General features: G+C 48.0%; 1 protein-coding gene across 2 annotated transcripts in view; it reads right to left on the bottom strand.

The window, feature by feature from the left end:
* Positions 1–12,610, bottom strand: part of lrrc45 (leucine rich repeat containing 45) — a 20,587-nt gene extending 7,977 nt beyond the window's left edge. For both annotated transcript variants that reach the window (XM_079293342.1, XM_079293343.1), the window contains exons 1-9: positions 12,337–12,610; positions 11,719–11,780; positions 6,117–6,187; positions 5,149–5,327; positions 4,431–4,559; positions 3,826–3,938; positions 2,381–2,439; positions 2,081–2,158; positions 1,679–1,814 (exon numbers count right to left, since the gene is read on the bottom strand). In XM_079293342.1, the coding sequence (XP_079149468.1) occupies positions 1,679–1,814; positions 2,081–2,158; positions 2,381–2,439; positions 3,826–3,938; positions 4,431–4,559; positions 5,149–5,327; positions 6,117–6,187; positions 11,719–11,780; positions 12,337–12,565 (1,056 nt within the window). In that variant the 5' untranslated portion in view covers positions 12,566–12,610. The remainder of the gene's footprint in view (positions 1–1,678; positions 1,815–2,080; positions 2,159–2,380; positions 2,440–3,825; positions 3,939–4,430; positions 4,560–5,148; positions 5,328–6,116; positions 6,188–11,718; positions 11,781–12,336) is intronic.
* Between the last annotated feature and the right edge of the window lie 856 nt (positions 12,611–13,466).

The raw sequence follows: 13,466 nt of genomic DNA, 5'->3' as shown, positions 1-13,466 counted from the left end.
CCCTTCCATGTGTTTCCAGCATTTAACTCGCTTTTATTACATAAAGACTTTTATCCTGATACAACTTTCAACCTACTGCGTTGACACTGCCCTCTCACCTTTCATCCAATCACCTGCCCGTTTCCTCTTAAAGGGGACATATAATGCAATGTTTCAGGTTCATGCTTATATTTTGGATTTCTACTAGAACATCTCTACATGCGTGAATGTTTAAAGAACACTTCTGAAACACTCCGTTTTAGTGCCCGTCTCTTTAAGCCCCGCTCCTGAAAAAGCCCAACCTCCTCTGATTGGCTTGCAGGACAAACAGGGCGCACCAAGGAAGTTCTGTGGGTGGAGATACTCTCAGGTATAGAGAACAGGATCATGATGTGAGCGGCAGTGAGAAACGCAAGGCATTGTGGTCTTTTAGGTCAGCGATTGAAAGCTGCGGTGGTGACAATCGTGACGTCACAATCTACAAGAAGTGTCGCGACAGCGGCGGTTGGCGTAACATTAGTTATCAATGCTGTTAGCATGCTGGCTAACCAACCTACTGCGTCAACATCATCACTTAAAACAGCATCGTTTACATCTGAGCCAGATAATGTTTCATTCGTTTGTATTTTGTCCGTTGAGTTGTGTATGTTGTCACCGTATGCGCGTGGTTAAAGATGAATGAATGCATTGAGACAACGAGGGCCCTCCTAGAACATGGCAACCACTACCCAGAGTGCAATGTGTCGTGCCGGCGGTGCCCGCTCGTTATTCTAATGAGCCTGCATGTGACATAGGAAGGGAAGCCACATCTGAATGGCGTGTTGAGTCACATGCTTTCAGGGCTGCACATGGTACCGACAGACAGCAGCTGGCTAACCAGCTCCTTGTGAAGGCAGACATGTCTACATCTGAACTCCTATCACTTACACAGGTGTGCAGCAGGGATCCTGTCCTGTGAGACTCGTCTTCTCCATGTGTGGATTTAAAACTACGACACCTACAGCTGCTCTTGAATGCACTGGAACTTACACTTATTGATCTTACATCTCAAACAGATCCATGCTAATCTCCAGATCGATACACGATCTCCACTGACTGGGTTCCAATATTGAGAGGGTGCAGGTTACAGATGTCTTGGCATCTGGCTCGATGATAAATCAAAACCATGATAGAAGCTTGGCTTGTTGTAAAGAAGAAGATTGTTTTCCTCTGGATTCTGGGCCATCTTTAATTTAGCATATTTTTGACTTTAGGTTCAAATCAAAGAAATATTTTTTCATAAATATCAGAAGGAACCAACACAAATATCTTGCCGTCCTAGAATCTCACTCGTACATCTTTATATCTTTCCTAAACACATCAGACACATCACATGACAGGTGTTTCCCTTTGCTGTGACAACATTTGAATAAATTGAGACAACTATGAAGGAGTAATATGTCCAGTAAATAACAGCTGGAGTTATGTTGTAAAGGGAACATTGGCCATTTTGAGATACCCATCATCCAAAGATCAACCGTCTCAATCCGTCTCTATATCAGTTCCTATATGTTCCTCACTAAATGCAGTAGCACACGTGAAAGCTCTCATGAGCTAGCTATCGGCAGAACCGCACATGGAAAATGTGTTTAAATCTTGTTTCCCGTACAGATCTCATTTGAGGTGAAAGAGTGTTGTCTCTCCTCCCTTCTGTGCGTACCTCTTGCTCTTTCTTCCTCTCCCTGCTCTGTCGTTCCCTCTCTTCTTCTTTCTCAGCCTTCACTCGTGTCAGCAGCTCTCCCGTGTTGTGGTTTTTCTGCTCGGAGAGGGCGAGGGCAGCCTCCGTCATCTGTAGTCTGCACAACATCACATTGAGCAGCACATTGATGAATGAATGAAGGTGAATGAATACAAGCTTCAGGCGGGGTCATCTATTTCATAATAGCTGCCTGATTAAATACTTCAGGAGGGCTGAGTCAGTGGAGGAGTACATACTGGAGTTCTTCATACAACCTTAAGCTTGACTGAAGAATATGTGATTAATGAAGCATCCTCTAATACACACAACAGACTGCTGTTCTTCATAGTGGGAATATTGAACAAAGGAAAATGAAATGCTTACTTAGCGGTGAGCGAGTTGACAGCTGACTTCCTCTCAGTCAGAGCTTCCTGGAGTTGGCCGATCTGAATGGAGGTGGACCTAGTCAGACGGAAAAGAGGCGACGAGGTCATGGCTACAAAATGTGATTATCTGAGGGAGCTGCAGCGATTGTTATGTGCATTAACATAGTAGATGTGGTGCCTCAGTAAGCATCTCCCTGGGTTCCGTTCCACTGCACATATAAAGGGTTAAAGACTGATGTGGAGGTTGTGCCTCTCTTGGTTATGGCCAATGGCTGAACACAGTCACACTTCCACTCACCCGTTGGAGCGACCCATCTCCTCCCTCTGCCTGTCTATGGTTTCCATCAGGCTTAGGAACTAAAAGAGAGGAGCAACAACCACAGTCACCATCACAAACTTTGTCCCAAATCGGTAGTACTTAAAGCTGGAGCGATGGAGCAGCAGCTCGGAGTCTGAGCGGCTGTGCCTCGGAGATAAAGCGGGTTGTCTGTTCGATCCCCAGCTCCTCTGGGCGACATGTTGCTCCCGAAGGCTGTGCCATAGCTTCATGAATACGCGTGAATATGAATTTGTTTCAGGTCCTGATGGGCACGTGTCACCTGGCATAAACGTGTGAATTATGACATGTACTGAACAGCGCTTTGAGTGGTCGGAGGACGAGAAATGCAAGTCCATATACGGCAGAACCTCATTTTAATCTTCATTTTTGATTTAAAAAAAGATGTTCAGAGGGATTAAAGAATTTGCACAGGAAGATGCAAAGCCTTCCCTGGCGGCTTAATCAGCATCGTGTGAGCTCGTTTGGCAATGGATTGAATGTAACAGACGTTCATATGTGGAAAAGTCCAGCTTTAACACTTATTCTTGTGTTTTAAAGAAGTCCCAAATGCCGTTTGAGTATTAAACACAGCACCTGTAGGATGTAAATGCAGCTTTGCTTTGTCCTCATTGGAGCCTGGTGACTGCACTTTACGTCAATTCCTGCTAGTTAAGATGAATTATTACGCTGCCATTCCTTTCAGACATGGTCACGATTGGAAGCCATTCTCATTGAGCAGATGTGTCTTTGCTGTCAGCAACACACTGATGTTTAGCCGCTATAATGTTTACCATGTTCCCCATCACAGTGTAGCATCTTAGCATGCTAACATTATGTAATCTAATCGTTTCATGATCTAATCATCGTGCGATAACTCCAGAACAACAGAGAGTACAGCTGAGGCTGATGCAAATATCTCTAGTTTTGCAGGAGTTTGACAGAGGAAAGGTCATGGGATCATCAAAGTCAGTAGTTCATCATGTGGTGACCATGAAGGTGTGTGCCAATCCATCCATTAGATGCAAGGATATTATAGAAGTGAAAACATCCGGGGTCCTCAAAGAAGTTAGGAACCATCTTCTTGGTACCGTGAACATCTGTACTGAATGTATAGCAATCCCTCCCTTCTGTTGTTGAGATATTTCACTTCACATCTGAAATGTCATCCACGTGCTGGTGCATGAAGAAATGGGAGGGGATCATCCTGTGAGGACCATGACTGTCTGAACTCATGTTGGCCATCCATCTGATCGCTATTGAGGTATTTTCATCTGGACAAAGAGGTGGCCTAAAACCTCTGTATCTATCTCTGTATCTATCTGATGCTCATGGGGATAATGGATCTTTTTGTGATTCATTTAAAGTCTTCAAACAGCCTTCATCTTCTCACTCAGAAACCTGTCATTCCTCAGTGTGAGGGTTACCTGCCGACCCTTCCCCTCCTTCAGCGTCTGGATCTCCTTGCTGAGGACCTGGGTCCTGCTGCGGCTCTCTCTCATGGTGGACTGTCTGTCTGAGTTGTGGCCTGTGGTCTGCTCTGAAAGGGTGGAAAGAGAGAAAGATGAGCGGAGGACGGCACGCGTGATAACACATTATCATTGTGCATCTTTAAAGTCAGTCCACATCAGAATAGTGTTGATACTTTCCCAGGAATGAGAGGAAGGATGATTCAAATTGAAGCTACAGTGTAACATTAACAGTCAGAATCTGAATCTGACTGTTAACACTGTTGCACATACAAGGAATTAGTCATGGCGGGTGGTGCACAACATTAAACCATCAACAACAATCAACACAGTGCAAGAAATAAAAACACACAACATTTACAAAAGAATATAAAATACAGTGCACAACAAACAGATACTATAAACAAGTATGATGAAGTGTATTGTTGAAAGTGTCGAGTGTGTTTAAATAAAGAAACAGATGGTATTTATTGAGGTATTATTTATATTTCTAATGCAAAATAGAAAAGAAATACAGTAACCTTATCCCCACACACACACACACACACACACACACACCGTACCAAGAGCTTTGAGTGTGTCACTAGGGATGTTGTTCCCTGCCATCTCCAGCTGCATTATGCTCCTGTTCTTCTGCAGAGCCTCCAGCAAAGTCCTGCCACCCAACAGACCAATGTTGTTCCACCTCAGATCTGTAAACACAGTCAGCAGGGAAGGCGGCAGTGGGCCATCAGTCAGTGAGCCCACACACACCAGAACACAGCAACCCTTCTAAGCGGTGGATTCGATTGATCATTCTACGTGTGTGTTCGTTTTCTGGATCAGTACAAGCACGCTTTCTCTGTATGGCCCTGGTTCATGTGATCATGTGATCAGTCTCAACCCCCTGTGAGTAAGTAAGGAATACAAGGAAGTTGACTTTTTTGTAGTGGTGTAACATACAGCACATGAACTGTTATTTATTTATCTGATCCCTACGGATCACAGATAAACCTTAACTTCAGGCAACTAGTTATCTGTTTGATAAGATGCAGAAACCATCTGTGATGATGCTCAGTACAATCATACGTACTTCCAAGCTAGTAATATTTGACAGTAACATATGTGATATCCCAGCAGAGAGTCCAACCACTGACACCTCCGCTGAAAAGATGTTCTGACAAAAGAAACAAAAGAAAAACTTCAAGTAGGAACTGTGTGTCACTTAGTGTCCAATAGATACGTCCACACTTAGTTAGCTTACAGGGTGAAGGGGTTGTGTTTAGTTTGACAGAGTCTCACCCAGCGCTTGAACAGCGGTGTTGCGTTTAAGTGCCAGAGCGAGCTCGGCCGCTCCGTGGTGGTTGATCTGATTGTTGCGCAGGTCCAGCTGTGTCAGCACGCCATTAGACGCCAAACCCTCACAAAAGAGCGAGAAGGCTTCGTCCCACACCCCCAAAGCGTTCCACTCCAACACCAGCCTGCAAACGGCGTGTGCACGTTTAAAGCATGATGTGCTCACGGGGACACTATTCTCTGTCGCAGCTTCAGATTTAAATTCAACTTTACGTCCCGATCGAGGAAGATAAAGACGGGATTTTTGTTGATTCTAAAAGTATGTAGTAGCAGTCAACTTTGATGAATGCTTCATTAAGCATATTAAAATGTATTACTTGAACAATGACAAGACATAGTTATATAGCCATGGTAACACCACTCATGGCAGCTCACATTAGGATTGGTGATGCAACATGAACAAGCAGAACTGACATGCTTGAGTTCCTGAGCATGATGAATGATGCTGGATTGTATATTTTATGACACGGTGTCTTTGCATGGTTCTGTATTTGAAGCACATGGCCAACTGCTGACCGATGCCTTTTGCACTTTTTAAACAGATAACTCTGCCTAAAGTGCCTTAAGATCATGTCTTAAATGTGATTGGCTGAAGTAGATTCACTGCAAATAGTAATAATAACATTTATTATTATTATCATTATTATCAAAACATCTTGCTCTGAGGTACCTATCTTGCAAAATCTTGAAAAAAACATATTAGTAATTGAAATGATAAATATTTAATTGGAAAAACCAAATAAATATTTATCATTTCAATAGTAACATTAAAAAGCTATCTGTAATTTGCACTTCATTTGTTCATATTATTCCATTGCACAGTGACATACAGCAGCCTTAAGCTGACATTATGACCACATTTGAAGCCTTTATAATGCATGCCTGGTGTCCCACATGAAGAGCGTTGTTCTCACCTGCGTAGAGTCTTGTTACGCGCCAACAGCTTTCCCAACACCTCAGCCCCCGTCGATCTCAGGTTATTCCCCTGAAAACGAAAGTTACGGACGTAACTACGGTTCTATGAATCCTGGATGACCGCCAGAGGCAGTGCTTAACACTGGATGTATCCCGTCTCGCGCATGCGCAGGTCGAATATTTATATCAACAAAGTCACGTGTGACCTCGGATGACCACCGTCATCTATAAGTTCCGGTGTCATCCTGAGCTCAGTCCTATGGAATCTTCTCGCGAGTTCACGGGATTCCGAGTGACCAAGAACTCTGGCGGTCATCCAGGATTCATAGAACCGTAGTTACGTCCGTAACTTTCGTTCTATTTCATCCTTACTGACCGCCAGAGGCAGTGCTTAACACTGGATGACTTATACCAAAAGAGTCACGAGGAAGCACAGTAACTACCCCTTATAGCTCCGGCAGAGAAAATTGGCCAAGAACCCTCCCCAGTGGGTGAGGGCCGGCAACGTTAACTCTGTAGTGTTTGGTGAATGTGCTCGGCGATGCCCATGAGGCCGCCGCACATGTATCCCCCACAGGCACACCACTCAGGCTTGCCCTCGGTGTGGAGACACTCTTGGTAGTGACCCTTCACCCCGGATGGCCGAGCGCAGCCGCTCGCCTTGTATGTATCGGCAATGGCCTCCACTATCCAGTGGGACAGGTGCCGTTTTTCCTTTTTCCCTTAAAAAGGAGCACAGCCCTTCTTAGGCTCACCATAACTGACTATGCATGCGGTGGCTGCCATATAAGCTCTGAGGGCCCACACTGGGCACAGCAGCCTTGACCTCTCCTCTCCCGATGGGGGAGGGGGGGGGGGTCAACTTTGCCAGCTGGATAGGCCGGTTTATATGTGACCGTATCCACCCCCTTGGGAGAAACACTGCCTTAGGCCAGAAAGTGACACCCAAGCCATCTGAGTTCCACCTCAGACATGATTCTTCCACTGATAGGGCATGCAGCTCGCCCCCACATTGAGCTGAATTGACAGCAAGGAGAAAACCGTCTTGCTGATAGCCATCTAGGCTCCGCCTGTGCCAGGGGTTCAAAAGGACAAGCATAAGCTGTCCAGTACCAAGGGTAGGTCCCATGCAGGGGAGACCGGCCCTTATCCAGGAGAGACTGTAGAAACTCAGTACAGCAGGCACGGGGCGCTGTACTGGGACCTTGTTCTGAGCCGCACACTAGTCGGAGAACAGCTTCCACCTGTTTCTTGTACTGCAGGCAGGTAGACCGCGCACTGGCATTCAGAATAGTCCGTCAGACTGGTTCTATGCAGCCACTCAGCATCCGGTCGGGCCCTCCCGTGACCCCTAATTGAAGGCGGCAGGGATTGGAATGCCAAATCCGACCCTCTAGTTGCGACAGGAGATCCCTCCTGTCGGGGAAGAACTCTGACAAGCTTACAGCAAAAGCAGAGGGAATGGTGGAAAGGCATAAAGAAGATCCTCTGGCCACGTGTGAGCCAGGGCATCTTGACCCAGAGGGCTGGTCCTCCGTCAGGGAGACCCAGTGGGGGCAGTGGGTCGACACGTCTGGCTGCAGCCGCCACTCTCCCGGTGGAGGCTTGTAACGGAACAGGAAAACCACAACCTTGTTCCATTCTCCTGGTGGGTACATTGCCCACAGGCTGGTCAGGCGAGGGGCCTCCCAAGTCAGAAGGCCACGGTGATCCCCGTAGCAACTTCTGCAGATCTGGTGCCCCATCGATAGTTCATGGGAAATCACAGCAGAGGTGCTGTCCACCGGACAAGCACATGCTTTCCCTTCAACATGGAAGGAAGTGCTCGAGCGCTAGCTCTAGAACCTGGACCTGCGGTCTTTCAGCAGACAACTGCCCCCAGGCTGTCCCGTTCTGTCACCCTGCACCCGCCTTGAGAGGCAGGTAACTGTTGTGACAATCTCCTGGTGGAATGGAACCGAGCCCCTGGGGGGTCTTGTGGCGCCTGAAGCCGGGACGGCGCCTAGGTCAGCCAGTCGTCTAAGTACGGCAGTATGTTCACGCCCTGCGATTGCAGGGGGAAAGGACAGCAGTAACACACTGTGGACACCCATGGGGAGATGGGAGAGTCCGAATGGAAGCACCCAGGACTGAAAGTTGTGGTGACGCACCATGGGAACAGGCGTCGATAGACGTGCACCACTCTCCCTTGGAAATCCGCTGATGGGAGAAAGAACCCTGACAGCCGGCCTGGAGACATCTCCTGGCACCCCTGCCGGGGGGGACGGGGACGTAAGTAGGGTTGTATAGGTAGCGGTCCGGCCTCTCAGCAGGACGCCGAGGCCTGTTGCTCTACTAGGGTAAGCTGGAGGCTGAGAAACGGCCTTGTGGGCCAAAAATGGGACCCCTAGGTCTGGGGGTGCAGGCATGTCCCTGCAAAGACCAGAGAACTGCTGCCAGGTCTGGCTAGCTCTAACAGTCCGCTGAAGCGCCTGTACAGCAGCTGACTCGAACAGCTCACCAGGCTCCACTGGGACAGTATGGAGGGTCCTCCTACATGTCTCAGATAGGGGTGACTGCGCCAGCCAAACCTGGCGGCGAGTCTGAACCAGGGTGGACATCATCCATCCACGTTCCCTCGATATGAGCGCAAACGCCTGCAATGAAGCATCACTGAGCAGAAGCGTCGAAGTAGCCCGCTGCAGAGAATCTGCGAGGGAAAGCATGAGGTGGGAGAGGGAGTTGTCGATACGGTGCACAGCGCTGCTGTGTCCTAAGCCCTGGATAGCAGGTCATCTTTGACCCGACATTGGGTCGAGGGCACCTGGCATCGGGCCTCAGAGTCTCCTCAGGGGAAACTGATGGACGCCATAGTCGTCGAACTGGCTGGCATACGTGCAAGGCCAGATTTGCCACCTCCTGCATGGTCTGATGTAAGGCGGGAGAGAGCCCTGGTGTCTCCACCATGCACGCAACTCCCTCAGATATTCCTCGGAGGGAGGAACAGAAAAGGTGGTGAGGGCGGGAAGGTGCCTGAAGAAGGCACTCACAGGTGGATGCTCCAGCTGCTGTGTATGCCCGGCGTGCAAGCGCCATACCAATGACCAGGGTAGGTTGGTCTGGATTCAGCTGCCCTGACAGGGGGAGGTAGACCTCCCGCATCAGGTGTTCCACTTCGGCCAGCCTAGCAGACCTTACTGCTCAAGGCGTGATGCCGCAGGTCCTGCCTGGGTTCTCCCTGCTAGGGCAAGAGGTCAGGGCCGTCCTCCGGCTGAAGAGGAGCTATACAGGTCCTACAGCCGGGAGAGTTGAACATGGCCGCGATTCTGGTGGAACCCTTGTCCCACTAGTTTATGCGGAATTCCCAATCAGTCCGAGCGAGAGCGCTCTGCTGAAGGTTGAGAGAACAGGCAGGGGGCAGTCAGTGGCGAGTGATCCTTCGGACACTCTTCCCTTAGCCAGCCGCTGCGGATATTGGTGACCCACCAGTTAGCCTGAGCGAGAGCACTCTGCAACTGCGGAAACAGGTCAGGCAAAGTCCTTATAGTGAGAGGGGCGAGGACACTCTCTAAGCCCACTCTCTTCACTAAGATAGTTGCTGCAGATATTAGTGTCCCCCCAGTTAGCTTGAGCGAGAGCACTCTGTTACCGTAAAAACGGACAAAACAGACCACAGTCCGTACAGTGAGAGGGGAGCGAGGACACTCTTCACTAAGATAGTTGCTGCCGATATTGGTGTCCCACCAGTTAGCTTGAGCGAGAGCACTCTGCTACTGTGAAAAACAGACAAAAAGAACACAGTCCTTACAGTGAGAGGGGAGCGAGGACACTCTTCACTAAGACAGCTGCTGCAGATATTGGTGTCCCACCAGTTAGCTTGAGCGAGCGAGAGCACTCTGCTACTGTGGAACAGGTCAGGAAAACAGTTCTCCTAGTGAGAGGGGAGCGAGGACACTCTCTTCACTCGGATAGTTGCTGCAGATATTGGTGCCCCACCAGTTAGCTTGAGCGAGAGCACTCTGCTACTGTGAAAACGGACAAAAAAACCCACAGTCCTTACAGTGCGAGGACACTCTCCACTTGGACAGGTGCTGTAACTCTTGGTGTGCTACCAGTTAGCCTGAGCGAGGGCACTCTGCTAACTGATATCCGCTACCGATATGTCCATAATGTTTACAACAATCAATGGACACACAGAGTATTAGCTTAGTCTAGTTAGCCGGAGCGAACTCGACAGCCGTAATGCGTCAAAACCATCAATGGGCACAACCTCAATGTTGATTTAGTATAACTAGCATTCACCGAGTTAGCCTGAGCGAGCACATTCCGCTAACTGTGATCGTTGTAATGCTACAAAGTTGATGGCCACAGCCCCAGTACCAGCTTTGTTTATCTAGTTTCCCACTGAGTTAACCTGAGCGAGGACGCTCTGTTAACTGTGACAGCCGTAAGGATACAAAGTTGCTGGACGCAGTCCCAGTCTCAGCTTTTGTTTAGCTAGTTTCCCACTGAGTTAACCTGAGCGAGGACGCTCTGTTAACTGTGACAGCTGTAAGGATACAAAGTTGATGGCTACAGCCCCAGTATCAGCTTTGTTTAGCTAGTTTTCCACTGAGTTAACCTGAGCGAGGACGCTCTGTTAACTGTGACAGCCGTAAGGATACAAAGTTGATGGACGCAGTCCCAGTATCAGCTTTTGTTTTAGCTAGTTTCCCACTGAGTTAACCTGAGCGAGGACGCTCTGTTAACTGTGACAGCTGTAAGGATACAAAGTTGATGGCTACAGCCCCAGTATCAGCTTTGTTTAGCTAGCCAGCTAGCATCCAAGTTAGCCTGAGTGAAGACACTGCTAACTGCGAATTACGTCAGATGTAAAGATTAAATCTCCATGTACACAACGCCAATGCGGACTAGTGTCTCACAAAGTTTGCCTGAGCAGGAACACTCTGCTAACTGTGATAGCCGTAACACTGTGAAGGGCGGGCCGACAGCGTAATTCTACGCTCTCGTTAGCGCGCCACTCGATTACTAGAGCGGAAGCGCTCTGCCAACCGTGGAACAAACAACTGTTATAGAAAACAATGTTAATCGATCTTACCGATTGCTGTCATCACGACTTAGCTGACCCTTATCAGACTGGTGACGACCGATGATAGGGGCGGCCACCAGTCCGGGGCTCGATGTCCGAACGGCGAACACACCGTTCCCTCCGAAGAGGGACAGCTCGTCGCAGCCTTTGGAGGGCGAGAGAACCGCAACTCCGACCGGTAGTCACAAGGCTACAGCGACGAGCTCTAATATGTCTTGATCGTAGACACATCCTTGTTTAAGCTACCATGGTAGCTAACCTGCGACGCGAGAAGAAAAAAAGGACTGAGCTCAGGATGACACCGGAACTTATAGATGACGGTGGTCATCCGAGGTCACACGTGACTTTGTTGATATAAATATTCGACCTGCGCATGCGCGAGACGGGATACATCCAGTGTTAAGCACTGCCTCTGGCGGTCAGTAAGGATGAAATAGAACAACATGCTTGCATCAACCGACGATCAACACGTCTCATGTCATAAAATCCATTCGGGTGTTAGAGTGTGGACGGTCTAGTGTGGTGGGTGTTACCTTCAGATCCAGGACTTTCACAGTCGTGTTGCCAAACAGTCCGCTCAGAAGTACTTTGGCACCTGAGAGTCACACAAGCATCAAAGCAAACACTGCTCAACATGATGTCATCAGAGTCAAACCAGCAATGATCACTCCTCTCTGTCATAGAGCTCCTTTCTCCCAAAACTATTGCAAAAACATCAATGAGCCACACTGTTGCACTGGGAGACTCTCGTGTTTGTTATGACCCGTCCTGCTGCCACAAATACTCAGTAGAGCACAGAATGTGGATTAATCCGCCACAGAAAATAGTCCCCAACAAAAGGAGTATTGCCTCCTGGTTGAGTAATGTTTGTTACAAACTACAGTGTCCAGCTAGTTTAGAAATATAACTGAGACGTTTTTGAAAAACTATATATTTGCAATATACTTTTAAAGATTTACATCTTCAGTAGGAGCCAATGGACTAGTATTTTTCAATCAATTAAATGGGCATTCCACTGCATTACATCCATATGTAAAATCAAAAGATGCATATATTTGCATGCTAATTGTGACTGCTGTTATACTGAGCAACTTACAATGCAATGCACTAGGCTATATGTAGGCTGTTTGTCGATCTCGAGGCTTACATACCTTCCTCGCTGAGCATGCAGTCACTGAGCAACACCTCCGTGAAGACGGTATCCTTTTGGAAGGCCCTGGCCAGCACAGAGCAGGTATCTGCAGACAGGCTCTGTCCGCTCAGGTCCAGTCTGGAGCCCTGAGCAGCCCTGCTCTCCTGGAGCTGAGCCACAACACTCTCCTGAGGCTCCACACCGCCCTCCTTACACAGGCGCAGGTACGCCCGCCTGAAATCCTCCATCGTGAGTCACCAGTCTCCCCTTATCGTGTGAGACGTACAGCACCGTCTTTCTTTCCTCTGTGACTGAAGAAGAAAAGATTACATTTGCAGATGAAAATGATTTATTGATGGACAGAAAATGTACTATTCTGATTCTATTTATTAATCCTTCCAGTCGCTTTTTTTAATGCACAGAAAGCCAAACATTCCCTTTAGAATTGTGGCTTTGGGGCTTTTTTATTTTTTTACTCTTGTTGTCTTGAACTGAATATCTTTGGGCTTCGGACTGTTGGTTGGACGTAACAAGACATTTGATGACATCACCCTACCATTCTAATGGGTCTGTGTCCTGCATCAAGTACATTAAAGCTGCACTTCAAAGGGGGTTCTATGTGCTGGACTTGTGAATCAACCTCGCACAGAGATCTCTGAGCAGCTCATCTCCATCAGTAAGTAAGTGGAAATGGATGCAAGAGGACTGCAGAAGGACCGAGGTCAAAGGGCAGTAATCAGCTACCTTTTTGAGGCCAGATTGCATGCAACGCTTGTGTGAGGCAGAGTCAGTGCTAGTTACTGGGTTCACGAGCAACAGGACAATTTGTGATTAAGATCACAATGCATGGAGGCTTGATCTTGTAAAGACTTGTTCGGCACTGACTGTATCCCGAGTCACGGTGACGGCTTAGGGTTAGAATTTAGAGATGTCCAACCCTCATTCACTAGCACCAGTTGGCTGCCAGCATCAAAATATCTGGCAAATTGTAAAAATCTAAACTTGCTGCTGCAAGTGAATGGAGCTGACCTTGCAAGTTCTCCATTATGACAAACTCCATAAAGCAAACTGCAGCAGTGTAGACTGCATCATGAGTTCGACAGAAACACAGACCGCGTAACATACAAAACACTCCGAGAACCACCTCCT

The sequence above is a fragment of the Melanostigma gelatinosum genome (genome assembly GCF_949748355.1).
Source record: "Melanostigma gelatinosum genome assembly, chromosome: 21".
Taxonomy (NCBI): Eukaryota; Metazoa; Chordata; class Actinopteri; order Perciformes; family Zoarcidae; genus Melanostigma; species Melanostigma gelatinosum.
This window is presented reverse-complemented; position numbering and strand designations above follow the sequence as displayed.